The sequence below is a fragment of the Chlamydomonas reinhardtii genome, chromosome 7 (assembly GCF_000002595.2).
Source record: "Chlamydomonas reinhardtii strain CC-503 cw92 mt+ chromosome 7, whole genome shotgun sequence".
Lineage (NCBI taxonomy): Eukaryota > Viridiplantae > Chlorophyta > Chlorophyceae > Chlamydomonadales > Chlamydomonadaceae > Chlamydomonas > Chlamydomonas reinhardtii.
In genome coordinates, this window is record NC_057010.1 from 4,292,190 (window position 1) to 4,309,486 (window position 17,297).

General features: G+C 68.4%; 3 protein-coding genes across 3 annotated transcripts in view; all 3 read left to right on the plus strand.

The window, feature by feature from the left end:
- CHLRE_07g341553v5 (uncharacterized protein) lies at positions 1-6,893 on the plus strand. The gene is made up of 5 exons (XM_043064362.1): positions 1-3,867; positions 4,056-4,077; positions 4,227-4,754; positions 4,825-6,162; positions 6,246-6,893. The coding sequence occupies exons 1-5, from the start codon at positions 10-12 to the stop codon at positions 6,293-6,295; spliced, it is 5,796 nt and encodes a 1,931-aa protein (XP_042922943.1). The 5' UTR covers positions 1-9; the 3' UTR covers positions 6,296-6,893.
- Positions 6,894-6,971: 78 nt separating this feature from the next.
- On the plus strand, positions 6,972-11,263 carry CHLRE_07g341554v5 (uncharacterized protein). Its single transcript, XM_043064363.1, has 3 exons — positions 6,972-7,084; positions 8,934-9,361; positions 9,443-11,263. The coding sequence occupies exons 1-3, from the start codon at positions 7,063-7,065 to the stop codon at positions 10,142-10,144; spliced, it is 1,152 nt and encodes a 383-aa protein (XP_042922945.1). The 5' UTR covers positions 6,972-7,062; the 3' UTR covers positions 10,145-11,263.
- The window catches only part of CHLRE_07g341555v5 (uncharacterized protein), a 10,850-nt gene continuing 3,923 nt past the window's right edge, over positions 10,371-17,297 (plus strand). Inside the window, exons 1-4 of the mRNA XM_043064364.1 lie at positions 10,371-11,090; positions 11,573-12,127; positions 12,446-16,792; positions 16,981-17,002. Of these exons, the coding sequence (XP_042922944.1) occupies positions 11,070-11,090; positions 11,573-12,127; positions 12,446-16,792; positions 16,981-17,002 (4,945 nt within the window). The 5' untranslated portion in view covers positions 10,371-11,069. The remainder of the gene's footprint in view (positions 11,091-11,572; positions 12,128-12,445; positions 16,793-16,980; positions 17,003-17,297) is intronic.

A 17,297-nucleotide genomic window follows, 5' to 3' on the forward strand; every position in this document is an offset into this window, starting at 1 on the left:
ATCAACCATATGGGTGCCTCTCGCATTGACCGCATCATGCTCTCTCCGGAGCTGCTGTCGTCGCTGCGTGCGTGCGCCCATGTGCCTGGCCGACCGTCCGATCATCGCCTGGTTGTGGCCACCCTTGCCCCAGTCGACGGTGCCGTCTCTCCTGGCCCTGGCTTGCGGCGGCTCAGTGATGCCTACCTCGCGTTCCCCGACCTGCGCCGCTCGCTGCTCGACTGGAACCGCGGCGCCTGTGCCGCCGCCCCCGAGGCGCCGGCGCCGTTGCTGCGGTGGTTTGTGGCCTACAAGCGCGACCTGGTGCGCACGGTTGGCCGCCTTAACCGCATCGCCCGTGGCCGCATCCTTGAGGAGACAGCGGAGGAGGCGGCGGCCCGTGCTGCTGAGGCGGCCGCCCTAGCGGTGGTAGAGGCTGGAGGCCCCGATGCTGCTCAGGCTGCTGCTGCGGCCGTCGCCGCGCGCTCCGCGGCTGCCGCAGCGGCGCAGCGCGCGGTCGCTCGGCACGCTCGTGCCGCCCGCCTCCAGTGGCTGCGCACCCGCGAGACGGCTTCGCCTGCGATCACGCGGCTTGTGCGGCCCCCTGGCGGCGCCGCGCGCATTGCGGCAATCCGGCGCCCGGACGGCAGTGTGTGTGACTCCCTTCCCGAAATCCCCACACATATTGTCGACTACTGGCGGCGCATCAGTGCTGCGGTGGCTACGGACCCGGACGCCTGTGACCGCGTACTTGCGGCCCTTGCAGCATTTGGGCGGCGCTGCACTGACGAGGACGCTGTGCGGCTTGGCGCCGACACAGTGAGTTCAGCTGAGGTGGAGGCTGCCCTGGCGGCGGCGCCGGCTGGCAGCACCCCGGGCCGTGACGGCATCCCGGCTGAGTTGTACCGGGAACTGGGGGGCCCCACGGCACGCGTGCTTGCGCGTGTGTTCACGGCCTCCCTCGCTGCTGGTGCTCCCCCACGCGGCTTCCTCGATGGCGTCATTACATGCTTCAGCAAGCCCGGGGACCCCCTGCAGCCTTCGTCGTATCGGCCCATTACGCTGCTCGGCACGGACTACCGCACGCTGGCCCGCGTCCTCGCCAGGCGGCTCATCCCCGTCTTCAGCACCGTCATCCACCCCGCCCAGACAGCCTTCCTGCCCGGGCGCCGCATCGCCGATAACGTCCTACTGCTGCAGCTTCTGCCGGAGCTCATGCGGGTGGCCGAAGGCGGTGGCCCTGGCGGCGGTGGCGGGGGCGGGGGCGGGGGCGCTGCGGGCAGCACCGCTGACGCTGACCGCGGCGTTGTGGCCTTCCTGGACTTCTACAAAGCCTACGACACCCTGGACCGCAACTTCCTGTACCGGTGCTTGGCAGTCATGGGCGTTGGCAGTGGCTTCCTGGCCTGGGTCAAACTGCTGCTTACGGGCACGCGCTCTGCCGCCCTGGCTAACGGCTACCTGTCGGCCTTCGTCCTCATCATTGCGGGCGTACGGCAGGGGTGCCCGCTGGCGCCTCCTCTGTACTTGGCGCCGGCCCAGGCCCTCTTCGCCTACCTCGACCGCGCGGGCTTTGGTGTCTCCTGGGCGGATATCCGCCTCGTAGCTACTGCCTTTGCGGACGACGCTGCGCCGTTCTTGCGTCGGATGGCCAACGTGCCTGGTTTCCTGGCAGCTATGGAGACCTTCCGCGCCGCCTCTGGGCAGCGCCTTAACCTCGACAAAGTGGAGCTTCTGCCCATCGGTGCACGGCGCCGCGCCACTCCTGCTCCCACCCGCGCTGTCGCTGCTGGCTTGGCGGCTGGCGGCGCAGCGGCTGGCAACATGGCAGCTCACGGCGTGGCGGCGACCAGTGTGGCAGCTGCCGGCGGCATGGCTGCCGGCGGCGCGGCGGCTGGTGGCGCGGTGGCTGGCGGCGGCCCCGGCACCAGCCACTCTGGTGGGGGCATCTTGGCTGCCGGTGGTGCGGTGCCTTCTCGGGCGGGCGCGGTTTGGGCAGCTGCCGGTGTTGTGGTCACTGGTGGCGTGACGGCCGGCGGCTCTGCCGCGGGTGCTGGCGGTGCCGTAGCCGCGCCTGCCCCGCCCAACACAGTTGCTATGGCGCATGGCTTGCGCGTAGTCTCGCACTCGCGCACGCTGGGTGTGGTCTTCTACGACCTCCCACTTGGCACGGCTGCAGCCCAGGGGGCTCCTTCCCTCTCCCCTGCCATTGGCACCCTGGGGACGCTCTGCGGCCTCCCCCTAACTGCCTTTGGCCGTGGCTTCTGTGCCTCCTCCTACGCCGTCAGCCGTGTGCTCTACCATATGGAGTTTGCGGGTCTGCCGCCGCAGACGGTTTTGGCAGACTTCCTCAAAACGCTTGTGCGGTTTGTGGACCGCCGCATCATCGTTGCCACGCCGCAAGGTGCTGGCCGGGCCCGACCTCCCGGCCTCCCCTCCGACTGCGTCGCCCTGCCGCCACGCGATGGCGGCTTTGGACTGCTGCCGGTGGTGGAACACGTGCGCGCCCGACACGCTGTGTTGGCTGTGCGCTGGCTGCAGCACATGCACGGCTCTGCGGCTGGCACCTACGTACCGCCGTGGACAGCCGCCGCCACCGCCCTGGTGCAGCAGCTACACACGGCCGCCCACCCCCTCTGCGTCCTGACGATGCAGCGGGCGGCCGGCGGTGTCGGACCCGCTGCCGATGGCTGTGCAATCTTCGGCCAGCCGGTGGCGGCAACCTGCCCGGCCCTCGTGCGCCTCCTGGGTGCCCTCAGCTACCTGCCTCCGGTCACAATCCTACGCCCGGCTGTGCTGGTGCCAGGGCCCTGGTGCTTTGCACTTCCGCTCTGGGGCAATCCAGTCTTGCCGTGTGCGGCGGGGCTTCAGGCGGGTGGCTTGGAACGTGACTTCCCAGCTCTCATGGCGCTGCCGGGTCTGCTCACGCTCGGCACGGCAGTGCGGTGCTGGGAGGCGCTGGCCGCGGTGCGCCAGCTGGTGGCTTCCAAGCCGGCTGGTGCGCTCGGGCCGCGCCTCGCACGTCGCTGCACTATACAGTACAAGCGGTCCGTCCTGCGCCCCATCCTGCGCATTACGGATATGGCGCGCGTGCCGCCGGAGCTGCAGTCCGGCCCGGATGCTGCTGCCCAGTTCTCCGCGCTGCTGGCCCGTGTACCGGCGGCGTGGAGGGTGGCGGCGTCGGCCACACTGCATGCGCCTGGCGGCGCGGCCTCCGCGCCTCCTGCCCCCCAGGTATGGCTGCTGCTTGCGCAGAGCCTGGGGTGGCGGCATGGCGCGGCTGACGTGCCCTTGCTGACCCTTACGGTGAAGCAGGCAACCCAGCTTCAACTTGCGCCTGCGTACGACGCGCTCCGCGTGCGTCACTTGGCCTTCATCCAGGAGGCCTACAGCGGCGCCGCGCCGCCAGCGGAAGCGATTCATGCGCTGCGGGCGGCCCTGGCGCGGCTGTGGGCGTTGGTGTGGGAGCCGCGACACAAGGAACCGCTCTGGCGTCTGGCAGTCAATGGGTTCACGGGCTTTGGGATGCTTGCGGCGTGGGCCGCAGATGGACGCGTGGAGAAATGCCCGTGTGGGACTCAGATGACTGCTGGCGCTAGGGTTCATCACTTCTGGGACTGTGTGGTGGCGGAGGCTCTGCGTGATGTGATGCGGGAGCATGCGAATGTGGACATCACACGGAACCAGTTGTGGTTAGTACAGGCGCCACCAGGGCTATCGCAGGCGGTGTGGGACATCGTGTGCTTGGCTGCTGTGGCGGCCCTGGAATACGGCCGACAGCGCCTTTACGCTTGCCGTGATGCTGCAGACCGGACTGCGGAGGTTGCTGTTGTGCGAAGGATCGGTGTGGAGGTGATTGCGGACTTCTGGTCACGGCTAGCTGCGTTTGTGAGTCTGCGTCGGCCTCCGCGCCGCTGGGACCTTGTCCCGAACCAGCACCCATTCCTAGCGTCAGATGATGTTGGAGGGGTTATCTTGGTAGGGCCAACAGCGGACTCGCCACCGGCCTCACCCTAGCTTGTCAGCTTAGGGACTCGCAATAAGAGGTAGTCTTATGACGCCGACCCACGGCTTAGGTGAGCAGCGCTAGCGTTTGCGGTGAGCCGGGCCTGGGGTTCCTCCCCTCTCCGGAGGCGAGGAGCATGGGGGTCATTCGGGGATCTCTCCTCGGGTGAGCGTGCGTGTCTCGTACGTTTTTGGGGCCCTGGCTAGTCCACGGCTGTCGTCCCACATGTAACCTCTATCAGCTTTGTCGGCCGAAGGCGGTGGCCCTGGCGGCGGTGGCGGGGGCGGGGGCGGGGGCGCTGCGGGCAGCACCGCTGACGCTGACCGCGGCGTTGTGGCCTTCCTGGACTTCTACAAAGCCTACGACACCCTGGACCGCAACTTCCTGTACCGGTGCTTGGCAGTCATGGGCGTTGGCAGTGGCTTCCTGGCCTGGGTCAAACTGCTGCTTACGGGCACGCGCTCTGCCGCCCTGGCTAACGGCTACCTGTCGGCCTTCGTCCTCATCATTGCGGGCGTACGGCAGGGGTGCCCGCTGGCGCCTCCTCTGTACTTGGCGCCGGCCCAGGCCCTCTTCGCCTACCTCGACCGCGCGGGCTTTGGTGTCTCCTGGGCGGATATCCGCCTCGTAGCTACTGCCTTTGCGGACGACGCTGCGCCGTTCTTGCGTCGGATGGCCAACGTGCCTGGTTTCCTGGCAGCTATGGAGACCTTCCGCGCCGCCTCTGGGCAGCGCCTTAACCTCGACAAAGTGGAGCTTCTGCCCATCGGTGCACGGGCGCCGCGCCACTCCTGCTCCCGCCCGCGCTGTCGCTGCTGGCTTGGCGGCTGGCGGCGCAGCGGCTGGTAACATGGCAGCTCACGGCGTGGCGGCGACCAGTGTGGCAGCTGCCGGCGGCATGGCTGCCGGCGGCGCGGCGGCTGGTGTCGCGGTGGCTGGCGGCGGCCCCGGCGCCAGCCACTCTGGTGGGGGCAGCTTGGCGGCCGGTGGTGCGGTGCCTTCTCGGGCGGGCGCGGTTTGGGCAGCTGCCGGTGTTGTGGTCACTGGTGGCGTGACGGCCGGCGGCTCCGCCGCGGGTGCTGGCGGTGCCGTAGCCGCGCCTGCCCCGCCCAACACAGTTGCTATGGCGCATGGCTTGCGCGTAGTCTCGCACTCGCGCACGCTGGGTGTGGTCTTCTACGACCTCCCACTTGGCACGGCTGCAGCCCAGGGGGCTCCTTCCCTCTCCCCTGCCATTGGCACCCTGGGGACGCTCTGCGGCCTCCCCCTAACTGCCTTTGGCCGTGGCTTCTGTGCCTCCTCCTACGCCGTCAGCCGTGTGCTCTACCATATGGAGTTTGCGGGTCTGCCGCCGCAGACGGTTTTGGCAGACTTCCTCAAAACGCTTGTGCGGTTTGTGGACCGCCGCATCATCGTTGCCACGCCGCAAGGTGCTGGCCGGGCCCGACTTCCCGGCCTCCCCTCCGACTGCGTCGCCCTGCCGCCACGCGATGGCGGCTTTGGACTGCTGCCGGTGGTGGAACACGTGCGCGCCCGGCACGCTGTGTTGGCTGTGCGCTGGCTGCAGCACATGCACGGCTCTGCGGCCGGCACCTACGTACCGCCGTGGACAGCCGCCGCCACCGCCCTGGTGCAGCAGCTACACACGGCCGCCCACCCCCTCTGCGTCCTGACGATGCAGCGGGCGGCCGGCGGTGTCGGACCCGCTGCCGATGGCTGTGCAATCTTCGGCCAGCCGGTGGCGGCAACCTGCCCGGCCCTCGTGCGCCTCCTGGGTGCCCTCAGCTACCTGCCTCCGGTCACCATCCTACGCCCGGCTGTGCTGGTGCCCGGGCCCTGGTGCTTTGCACTTCCGCTCTGGGGCAATCCTGTCTTGCCGTGTGCGGCGGGGCTTCAGGCGGGTGGCTTGGAACGTGACTTCCCGGCTCTCATGGCGCTGCCGGGTCTGCTCACGCTCGGCACGGCAGTGCGGTGCTGGGAGGCGCTGGCCGCGGTGCGCCAGCTGGTGGCTTCCAAGCCGGCTGGTGCGCTGGGGCCGCGCCTCGCGCGTCGCTGCACTATGCAGTACAAGCGGTCCGTCCTGCGCCCCATCCTGCGCATTGCGGATATGGCGCGCGTGCCGCCGGAGCTGCAGTCCGGCCCGGATGCTGCTGCCCAATTCTCCGCGCTGCTGGCCCGTGTACCGGCGGCGTGGAGGGTGGCGGCGTCGGCCACATTGCATGCGCCTGGCGGCGCGGCCTCCGCGCCTCCTGCCCCCCAGGTATGGCTGCTGCTTGCGCAGAGCCTGGGGTGGCGGCATGGCGCGGCTGACGTGCCCTTGCTGACCCTTACGGTGAAGCAGGCAACCCAGCTTCAACTTGCGCCTGCGTACGACGCGCTCCGCGTGCGTCACTTGGCCTTCATCCAGGAGGCCTACAGCGGCGCCGCGCCGCCAGCGGAAGCGATTCATGCGCTGCGGGCGGCCCTGGCGCGGCTGTGGGCGTTGGTGTGGGAGCCGCGACACAAGGAACCGCTCTGGCGTCTGGCAGTCAATGGGTTCACGGGCTTTGGGATGCTTGCGGCGTGGGCCGCAGATGGACGCGTGGAGAAATGCCCGTGTGGGACTCAGATGACTGCTGGCGCTAGGGTTCATCACTTCTGGGACTGTGTGGTGGCGGAGGCTCTGCGTGATGTGATGCGGGAGCATGCGAATGTGGACATCACACGGAACCAGTTGTGGTTAGTACAGGCGCCACCAGGGCTATCGCAGGCGGTGTGGGACATCGTGTGCTTGGCTGCTGTGGCGGCCCTGGAATACGGCCGACAGCGCCTTTACGCTTGCCGTGATGCTGCAGACTGGACTGCGGAGGTTGCTGTTGTGCGAAGGATCGGTGTGGAGGTGATTGCGGACTTCTGGTCACGGCTAGCTGCGTTTGTGAGTCTGCGTCGGCCTCCGCGCCGCTGGGACCTTGTCCCGAACCAGCACCCATTCCTAGCGTCAGATGATGTTGGAGGGGTTATCTTGGTAGGGCCAACAGCGGACTCGCCACCGGCCTCACCCTAGCTTGTCAGCTTAGGGACTCGCAAGAGGTAGTCTTATGACGCCGACCCACGGCTTAGGTGAGCAGCGCTAGCGTTTGCGGTGAGCCGGGCCTGGGGTTCCTCCCCTCTCCGGAGGCGAGGAGCATGGGGGTCATTCGGGGATCTCTCCTCGGGTGAGCGTGCGTGTCTCGTACGTTTTTGGGGCCCTGGCTAGTCCACGGCTGTCGTCCCACATGTAACCTCTATCAGCTCTGCGTCCTGACGATGCAGCGGGCGGCCGGCGGTGTCGGACCCGCTGCCGATGGCTGTGCAATCTTCGGCCAGCCGGTGGCGGCAACCTGCCCGGCCCTCGTGCGCCTCCTGGGTGCCCTCAGCTACCTGCCTCCGGTCACAATCCTACGCCCGGCTGTGCTGGTGCCAGGGCCCTGGTGCTTTGCACTTCCGCTCTGGGGCAATCCAGTCTTGCCGTGTGCGGCGGGGCTTCAGGCGGGTGGCTTGGAACGTGACTTCCCAGCTCTCATGGCGCTGCCGGGTCTGCTCACGCTCGGCACGGCAGTACGGTGCTGGGAGGCGCTGGCCGCGGTGCGCCAGCTGGTGGCTTCCAAGCCGGCTGGTGCGCTCGGGCCGCGCCTCGCACGTCGCTGCACTATACAGTACAAGCGGTCCGTCCTGCGCCCCATCCTGCGCATTACGGATATGGCGCGCGTGCCGCCGGAGCTGCAGTCCGGCCCGGATGCTGCTGCCCAGTTCTCCGCGCTGCTGGCCCGTGTACCGGCGGCGTGGAGGGTGGCGGCGTCGGCCACACTGCATGCGCCTGGCGGCGCGGCCTCCGCGCCTCCTGCCCCCCGGGTATGGCTGCTGCTTGCGCAGAGCCTGGGGTGGCGGCATGGCGCGGCTGACGTGCCCTTGCTGACCCTTACGGTGAAGCAGGCAACCCAGCTTCAACTTGCGCCTGCGTACGACGCGCTCCGCGTGCGTCACTTGGCCTTCATCCAGGAGGCCTACAGCGGCGCCGCGCCGCCAGCGGAAGCGATTCATGCGCTGCGGGCGGCCCTGGCGCGGCTGTGGGCGTTGGTGTGGGAGCCGCGACACAAGGAACCGCTCTGGCGTCTGGCAGTCAATGGGTTCACGGGCTTTGGGATGCTTGCGGCGTGGGCCGCAGATGGACGCGTGGAGAAATGCCCGTGTGGGACTCAGATGACTGCTGGCGCTAGGGTTCATCACTTCTGGGACTGTGTGGTGGCGGAGGCTCTGCGTGATGTGATGCGGGAGCATGCGAATGTGGACATCACACGGAACCAGTTGTGGTTAGTACAGGCGCCACCAGGGCTATCGCAGGCGGTGTGGGACATCGTGTGCTTGGCTGCTGTGGCGGCCCTGGAATACGGCCGACAGCGCCTTTACGCTTGCCGTGATGCTGCAGACCGGACTGCGGAGGTTGCTGTTGTGCGAAGGATCGGTGTGGAGGTGATTGCGGACTTCTGGTCACGGCTAGCTGCGTTTGTGAGTCTGCGTCGGCCTCCGCGCCGCTGGGACCTTGTCCCGAACCAGCACCCATTCCTAGCGTCAGATGATGTTGGAGGGGTTATCTTGGTAGGGCCAACAGCGGACTCGCCACCGGCCTCACCCTAGCTTGTCAGCTTAGGGACTCGCAAGAGGTAGTCTTATGACGCCGACCCACGGCTTAGGTGAGCAGCGCTAGCGTTTGCGGTGAGCCGGGCCTGGGGTTCCTCCCCTCTCCGGAGGCGAGGAGCATGGGGGTCATTCGGGGATCTCTCCTCGGGTGAGCGTGCGTGTCTCGTACGTTTTTGGGGCCCTGGCTAGTCCACGGCTGTCGTCCCACATGTAACCTCTATCAGCTTTGTCCTGGGTGCCCTCAGCTACCTGCCTCCGGTCACAATCCTACGCCCGGCTGTGCTGGTGCCAGGGCCCTGGTGCTTTGCACTTCCGCTCTGGGGCAATCCAGTCTTGCCGTGTGCGGCGGGGCTTCAGGCGGGTGGCTTGGAACGTGACTTCCCAGCTCTCATGGCGCTGCCGGGTCTGCTCACGCTCGGCACGGCAGTGCGGTGCTGGGAGGCGCTGGCCGCGGTGCGCCAGCTGGTGGCTTCCAAGCCGGCTGGTGCGCTCGGGCCGCGCCTCGCACGTCGCTGCACTATACAGTACAAGCGGTCCGTCCTGCGCCCCATCCTGCGCATTACGGATATGGCGCGCGTGCCGCCGGAGCTGCAGTCCGGCCCGGATGCTGCTGCCCAGTTCTCCGCGCTGCTGGCCCGTGTACCGGCGGCGTGGAGGGTGGCGGCGTCGGCCACACTGCATGCGCCTGGCGGCGCGGCCTCCGCGCCTCCTGCCCCCCAGGTATGGCTGCTGCTTGCGCAGAGCCTGGGGTGGCGGCATGGCGCGGCTGACGTGCCCTTGCTGACCCTTACGGTGAAGCAGGCAACCCAGCTTCAACTTGCGCCTGCGTACGACGCGCTCCGCGTGCGTCACTTGGCCTTCATCCAGGAGGCCTACAGCGGCGCCGCGCCGCCAGCGGAAGCGATTCATGCGCTGCGGGCGGCCCTGGCGCGGCTGTGGGCGTTGGTGTGGGAGCCGCGACACAAGGAACCGCTCTGGCGTCTGGCAGTCAATGGGTTCACGGGCTTTGGGATGCTTGCGGCGTGGGCCGCAGATGGACGCGTGGAGAAATGCCCGTGTGGGACTCAGATGACTGCTGGCGCTAGGGTTCATCACTTCTGGGACTGTGTGGTGGCGGAGGCTCTGCGTGATGTGATGCGGGAGCATGCGAATGTGGACATCACACGGAACCAGTTGTGGTTAGTACAGGCGCCACCAGGGCTATCGCAGGCGGTGTGGGACATCGTGTGCTTGGCTGCTGTGGCGGCCCTGGAATACGGCCGACAGCGCCTTTACGCTTGCCGTGATGCTGCAGACCGGACTGCGGAGGTTGCTGTTGTGCGAAGGATCGGTGTGGAGGTGATTGCGGACTTCTGGTCACGGCTAGCTGCGTTTGTGAGTCTGCGTCGGCCTCCGCGCCGCTGGGACCTTGTCCCGAACCAGCACCCATTCCTAGCGTCAGATGATGTTGGAGGGGTTATCTTGGTAGGGCCAACAGCGGACTCGCCACCGGCCTCACCCTAGCTTGTCAGCTTAGGGACTCGCAAGAGGTAGTCTTATGACGCCGACCCACGGCTTAGGTGAGCAGCGCTAGCGTTTGCGGTGAGCCGGGCCTGGGGTTCCTCCCCTCTCCGGAGGCGAGGAGCATGGGGGTCATTCGGGGATCTCTCCTCGGGTGAGCGTGCGTGTCTCGTACGTTTTTGGGGCCCTGGCTAGTCCACGGCTGTCGTCCCACATGTAACCTCTATCAGCTTTGTCGTTCTACTCCGCTTGGTTGCGTTAGGGCGCCTCGGCGCCCTGACCCTCCTTGTCGGTAGTAGTTCCTGGCCGGCCTTCGTGGCCGCGCCAACCCCCTGTGGCGCCTCCATGGCGTCCCTGGCGTTGCTTAGGTCAGCTGTAGTGCGTCAGTACTGCTCTGGCTGCGGCGCGCCACTCAGTCGGCGGCATCATCGTCGCCGTCCTGCCGAGCGGCCCCCGCTCTGGCAATCTTTGCCGAACATCATGACTTCACACCGTGGAGCCTTCGCGACCTAGCGTGGGTGGCGCGCCTGCTCGCCGATCGACCTCGTCCTCATGGCTTCGCGATGCTTCTGGCGGGGCGCTCGCTGCTGCCGGGCTTGCTGTGGCGTGTCGCTGGGCGGCTCTTTCGGTAACGGAGGGCCGATTGGAGCTGCTGGCGACTGTTGCTGTGGGCTGCTGCCGCGGCCTGACGTGGCGCCGGGCTCGCTGCGCGTGAACAGGGGCACGCTGCGGCGGGAGCCAGGACCGGCGTCTTCCGGGCGGCGGCGGCTGGAGCTGTGGGCGCATCTACACACCTCGTGGTGTAGCCAGTGGAGAGACCTGCTTGGCGAATGCAGTCTGGCGAAGGCAGTCCAGCGAAGGCTGGCTGGCGCAGGCCGACTAAGCGAAGGCTGGCTGGCGCTGTCTGCTGTGCTAGGGTGTTGCGAGGATGTGTGGACTTGGTTGGGCGGTGGGCGTGCCTGCACCGCCTGCGCTAGGTTGCGGGCGCTGTGGCTTGTGCTGTCTGGTGGGTCGGACCGGCTGGTCCTCGTGGTTCAGCGAACTTGCACGGCCCTAGGCCGTCTGCAGGATGCAGCTTCGGGCTGCACCCAACAGTGTGAGGGCCCTGCCCTGTTGGTGCTGGTGTTTTGGGGTAGGAGTTGCACTTTGCAAAGTGGCCGTCAGTCTGACGCCGACCCGCGGCTTAGGTGAGCAGCGCTAGCGTTTGCGGTGAGCCTTGCTCGGGGTTCCTCCCCTCCTTTAGTGAGGCGAGGAGCATGGGGGTCATTCGAGGTTCTCTCCTCGAATGTGCGTACGTGTCTCGTGCGTTTATGAAGCCCTGGCTTGCCTGTGGCTGTCCTCCCACATGTAACCTCTATTCGCTTTGTCCCGGCCGCCGCGGCCCCGGCTGCGGCTACGGCCGCGCGTGCGGATGGCCCCAGCGCCGTCCAGGGCAGCGGTGCTGCGCCGTCCGGCACCCCTCGTGGCGGCGGCGGCCGCGGCGCTAGCTCCCGCCGCCAGCACAGCGGCAGTCGCAGCCACAGCCGCACTCGCCGCGACCGCAGCAACAGCCGGGGCCGCAGCATCACCAGCCGCGGCGCCAGCCGCAGCCGCGGCCGCAGCCGCAGCCGCAGCCCGGGCCGCAGCCACACGCACACCCGCAGCCACGCCCGCAGCCGCCGCAGCAGCAGCGCCTCGCGTGGCACGAATGGCGGGGCTTCTGGCAAGTTGGGCGGCAGCCACAGGGGCGCCTCTGCGGATAACTCTGGGGAGCGCGTGGACCACCGCACCCGCAGCGGTCGCGTCTTCCGCCGACGGGCCGGTCGCGTCCCAGCCGGTGATGGCAGCACCCTGACCGGGGATGGGCGCACCAGCAGCAATGCGCCGCGCCCGGGCGACGGTGCCGGCGACGGCGGGTGGAGCGTGGTGCCCAGCCGTCGCCGCCAGCGCAGTGCCTCGCCAGGGGCGGAGCCGGCCAAGCGTCAGGCTCTGCCAGAGCAAGCCCAGGTGCCTGAGGGACCGCCGCCGCGCCGCCGGGCGCCGCCGCCCACCCTGCTCCACAACCGGTACAGCGTCCTGGCGCCTGGTGGCGCTGGTGACGCCGACTCGGCCGACTCCTAAATGCCACGCCACAGCAGGCGTGGCGCCCAGGCCCTGCTCGCGCCCTTGCGTGTTGGTTCGCACAACGTGCGGGGGCTGCTGGGTGGCGGGAGTGACACGCCTGTCCGCCTGGCGGCCCTATTGCGGTGTTGGGCGCAGCAGCGCTTGGACATCGTGTGTCTCCAGGAGACACACACAACGGTCGACGTGATATCGGAGGCGCAGGTTAAACTGCGTCTCGCCTCACAGCAGCTCCGACTGGGTGGCTGGTATGCATGGTGGGGCCCTGCCGACTCGTCACGTACCGGTGGCGTCGCCATCCTCATCCGTGCCTCCCTCATCTCCCGTGGCGTGGTGACCCCGGCAACGCCTCCCGCCCTCGACCCGGCCGCCGCCAGCCGCCTTCTCCTCCTCCCTCTCGCTTGGGGCGGCCACTCCCTAGTGCTTGCCTCTGTCTACCTTCCCTCGGGCGACCCAGCGGCCCAGCGCCGCTTCATTGCCGACCACCTTGCGCCGGCTGCCACGCTGCCTGGCCTCAAGGTGTGGGCTGGTGACTACAACTTCGTATGCAACGCCGCCATTGACACCCTCCATCGCGGCGGCCGCCTCCTGGACCCCGGCACGACCTCCCTCTTCGCCTCCACCTGCGCCTCCCCTGTGGACTCCTTCCGCCACCTGCACCCTACCCGCCGGTCCTTCACCTTCATCAACCATATGGGTGCCTCTCGCATTGACCGCATCATGCTCTCTCCGGAGCTGCTGTCGTCGCTGCGTGCGTGCGCCCATGTGCCTGGCCGACCGTCCGATCATCGCCTGGTTGTGGCCACCCTTGCCCCAGTCGACGGTGCCGTCTCTCCTGGCCCTGGCTTGCGGCGGCTCAGTGATGCCTACCTCGCGTTCCCCGACCTGCGCCGCTCGCTGCTCGACTGGAACCGCGGCGCCTGTGCCGCCGCCCCCGAGGCGCCGGCGCCGTTGCTGCGGTGGTTTGTGGCCTACAAGCGCGACCTGGTGCGCACGGTTGGCCGCCTTAACCGCATCGCCCGTGGCCGCATCCTTGAGGAGACAGCGGAGGAGGCGGCGGCCCGTGCTGCTGAGGCGGCCGCCCTAGCGGTGGTAGAGGCTGGAGGCCCCGATGCTGCTCAGGCTGCTGCTGCGGCCGTCGCCGCGCGCTCCGCGGCTGCCGCAGCGGCGCAGCGCGCGGTCGCTCGGCACGCTCGTGCCGCCCGCCTCCAGTGGCTGCGCACCCGCGAGACGGCTTCGCCTGCGATCACGCGGCTTGTGCGGCCCCCTGGCGGCGCCGCGCGCATTGCGGCAATCCGGCGCCCGGACGGCAGTGTGTGTGACTCCCTTCCCGAAATCCCCACACATATTGTCGACTACTGGCGGCGCATCAGTGCTGCGGTGGCTACGGACCCGGACGCCTGTGACCGCGTACTTGCGGCCCTTGCAGCATTTGGGCGGCGCTGCACTGACGAGGACGCTGTGCGGCTTGGCGCCGACACAGTGAGTTCAGCTGAGGTGGAGGCTGCCCTGGCGGCGGCGCCGGCTGGCAGCACCCCGGGCCGTGACGGCATCCCGGCTGAGTTGTACCGGGAACTGGGGGGCCCCACGGCACGCGTGCTTGCGCGTGTGTTCACGGCCTCCCTCGCTGCTGGTGCTCCCCCACGCGGCTTCCTCGATGGCGTCATTACATGCTTCAGCAAGCCCGGGGACCCCCTGCAGCCTTCGTCGTATCGGCCCATTACGCTGCTCGGCACGGACTACCGCACGCTGGCCCGCGTCCTCGCCAGGCGGCTCATCCCCGTCTTCAGCACCGTCATCCACCCCGCCCAGACAGCCTTCCTGCCCGGGCGCCGCATCGCCGATAACGTCCTACTGCTGCAGCTTCTGCCGGAGCTCATGCGGGTGGCCGAAGGCGGTGGCCCTGGCGGCGGTGGCGGGGGCGGGGGCGGGGGCGCTGCGGGCAGCACCGCTGACGCTGACCGCGGCGTTGTGGCCTTCCTGGACTTCTACAAAGCCTACGACACCCTGGACCGCAACTTCCTGTACCGGTGCTTGGCAGTCATGGGCGTTGGCAGTGGCTTCCTGGCCTGGGTCAAACTGCTGCTTACGGGCACGCGCTCTGCCGCCCTGGCTAACGGCTACCTGTCGGCCTTCGTCCTCATCATTGCGGGCGTACGGCAGGGGTGCCCGCTGGCGCCTCCTCTGTACTTGGCGCCGGCCCAGGCCCTCTTCGCCTACCTCGACCGCGCGGGCTTTGGTGTCTCCTGGGCGGATATCCGCCTCGTAGCTACTGCCTTTGCGGGCGACGCTGCGCCGTTCTTGCGTCGGATGGCCAACGTGCCTGGTTTCCTGGCAGCTATGGAGACCTTCCGCGCCGCCTCTGGGCAGCGCCTTAACCTCGACAAAGTGGAGCTTCTGCCCATCGGTGCACGGCGCCGCGCCACTCCTGCTCCCACCCGCGCTGTCGCTGCTGGCTTGGCGGCTGGCGGCGCAGCGGCTGGCAACATGGCAGCTCACGGCGTGGCGGCGACCAGTGTGGCAGCTGCCGGCGGCATGGCTGCCGGCGGCGCGGCGGCTGGTGGCGCGGTGGCTGGCGGCGGCCCCGGCACCAGCCACTCTGGTGGGGGCATCTTGGCTGCCGGTGGTGCGGTGCCTTCTCGGGCGGGCGCGGTTTGGGCAGCTGCCGGTGTTGTGGTCACTGGTGGCGTGACGGCCGGCGGCTCTGCCGCGGGTGCTGGCGGTGCCGTAGCCGCGCCTGCCCCGCCCAACACAGTTGCTATGGCGCATGGCTTGCGCGTAGTCTCGCACTCGCGCACGCTGGGTGTGGTCTTCTACGACCTCCCACTTGGCACGGCTGCAGCCCAGGGGGCTCCTTCCCTCTCCCCTGCCATTGGCACCCTGGGGACGCTCTGCGGCCTCCCCCTAACTGCCTTTGGCCGTGGCTTCTGTGCCTCCTCCTACGCCGTCAGCCGTGTGCTCTACCATATGGAGTTTGCGGGTCTGCCGCCGCAGACGGTTTTGGCAGACTTCCTCATAACGCTTGTGCGGTTTGTGGACCGCCGCATCATCGTTGCCACGCCGCAAGGTGCTGGCCGGGCCCGACCTCCCGGCCTCCCCTCCGACTGCGTCGCCCTGCCGCCACGCGATGGCGGCTTTGGACTGCTGCCGGTGGTGGAACACGTGCGCGCCCGACACGCTGTGTTGGCTGTGCGCTGGCTGCAGCACATGCACGGCTCTGCGGCTGGCACCTACGTACCGCCGTGGACAGCCGCCGCCACCGCCCTGGTGCAGCAGCTACACACGGCCGCCCACCCCCTCTGCGTCCTGACGATGCAGCGGGCGGCCGGCGGTGTCGGACCCGCTGCCGATGGCTGTGCAATCTTCGGCCAGCCGGTGGCGGCAACCTGCCCGGCCCTCGTGCGCCTCCTGGGTGCCCTCAGCTACCTGCCTCCGGTCACAATCCTACGCCCGGCTGTGCTGGTGCCAGGGCCCTGGTGCTTTGCACTTCCGCTCTGGGGCAATCCAGTCTTGCCGTGTGCGGCGGGGCTTCAGGCGGGTGGCTTGGAACGTGACTTCCCAGCTCTCATGGCGCTGCCGGGTCTGCTCACGCTCGGCACGGCAGTGCGGTGCTGGGAGGCGCTGGCCGCGGTGCGCCAGCTGGTGGCTTCCAAGCCGGCTGGTGCGCTCGGGCCGCGCCTCGCACGTCGCTGCACTATACAGTACAAGCGGTCCGTCCTGCGCCCCATCCTGCGCATTACGGATATGGCGCGCGTGCCGCCGGAGCTGCAGTCCGGCCCGGATGCTGCTGCCCAGTTCTCCGCGCTGCTGGCCCGTGTACCGGCGGCGTGGAGGGTGGCGGCGTCGGCCACACTGCATGCGCCTGGCGGCGCGGCCTCCGCGCCTCCTGCCCCCCAGGTATGGCTGCTGCTTGCGCAGAGCCTGGGGTGGCGGCATGGCGCGGCTGACGTGCCCTTGCTGACCCTTACGGTGAAGCAGGCAACCCAGCTTCAACTTGCGCCTGCGTACGACGCGCTCCGCGTGCGTCACTTGGCCTTCATCCAGGAGGCCTACAGCGGCGCCGCGCCGCCAGCGGAAGCGATTCATGCGCTGCGGGCGGCCCTGGCGCGGCTGTGGGCGTTGGTGTGGGAGCCGCGACACAAGGAACCGCTCTGGCGTCTGGCAGTCAATGGGTTCACGGGCTTTGGGATGCTTGCGGCGTGGGCCGCAGATGGACGCGTGGAGAAATGCCCGTGTGGGACTCAGATGACTGCTGGGGCTAGGGTTCATCACTTCTGGGACTGTGTGGTGGCGGAGGCTCTGCGTGATGTGATGCGGGAGCATGCGAATGTGGACATCACACGGAACCAGTTGTGGTTAGTACAGGCGCCACCAGGGCTATCGCAGGCGGTGTGGGACATCGTGTGCTTGGCTGCTGTGGCGGCCCTGGAATACGGCCGACAGCGCCTTTACGCTTGCCGTGATGCTGCAGACCGGACTGCGGAGGTTGCTGTTGTGCGAAGGATCGGTGTGGAGGTGATTGCGGACTTCTGGTCACGGCTAGCTGCGTTTGTGAGTCTGCGTCGGCCTCCGCGCCGCTGGGACCTTGTCCCGAACCACCACCCATTCCTAGCGTCAGATGATGTTGGAGGGGTTATCTTGGTAGGGCCAACAGCGGACTCGCCACCGGCCTCACCCTAGCTTGTCAGCTTAGGGACTCGCAATAAGAGGTAGTCTTATGACGCCGACCCACGGCTTAGGTGAGCAGCGCTAGCGTTTGCGGTGAGCCGGGCCTGGGGTTCCTCCCCTCTCCGGAGGCGAGGAGCATGGGGGTCATTCGGGGATCTCTCCTCGGGTGAGCGTGCGTGTCTCGTACGTTTTTGGGGCCCTGGCTAGTCCACGGCTGTCGTCCCACATGTAACCTCTATCAGCTAGCGTTTGCGGTGAGCCTTGCTCGGGGTTCCTCCCCTCCTGTAGTGAGGCGAGGAGCATGGGGGTCATTCGAGGTTCTCTCCTCGAGTGTGCGTACGTGTCTCGTGCGTTTATGAAGCCCTGGCTTGCCCGCGGCTGTCATCCC

Coding starts and splice junctions, on each gene's coding strand:
- CHLRE_07g341554v5 (XM_043064363.1), top strand. CDS start 7,063: ATGACGCCGACCCACGGCTTAG. Junction 7,085..8,933: donor GACGCCGACCCACGGCTTAG/GTGAGCAGCGCT, acceptor TGCTGGTGCCAG/GGCCCTGGTGCTTTGCACTT. Junction 9,362..9,442: donor CCGCGCCTCCTGCCCCCCAG/GTATGGCTGCTG, acceptor ACGGTGAAGCAG/GCAACCCAGCTTCAACTTGC.
- CHLRE_07g341553v5 (XM_043064362.1), top strand. CDS start 10: ATGGGTGCCTCTCGCATTGACCGCATCATGCTCTCTCCGGAGCTGCTG. Junction 3,868..4,055: donor GGTCACGGCTAGCTGCGTTT/GTGAGTCTGCGT, acceptor CCCACGGCTTAG/GTGAGCAGCGCTAGCGTTTG. Junction 6,163..6,245: donor ATTCTCCGCGCTGCTGGCCC/GTGTACCGGCGG, acceptor CCTGCCCCCCAG/GTATGGCTGCTGCTTGCGCA.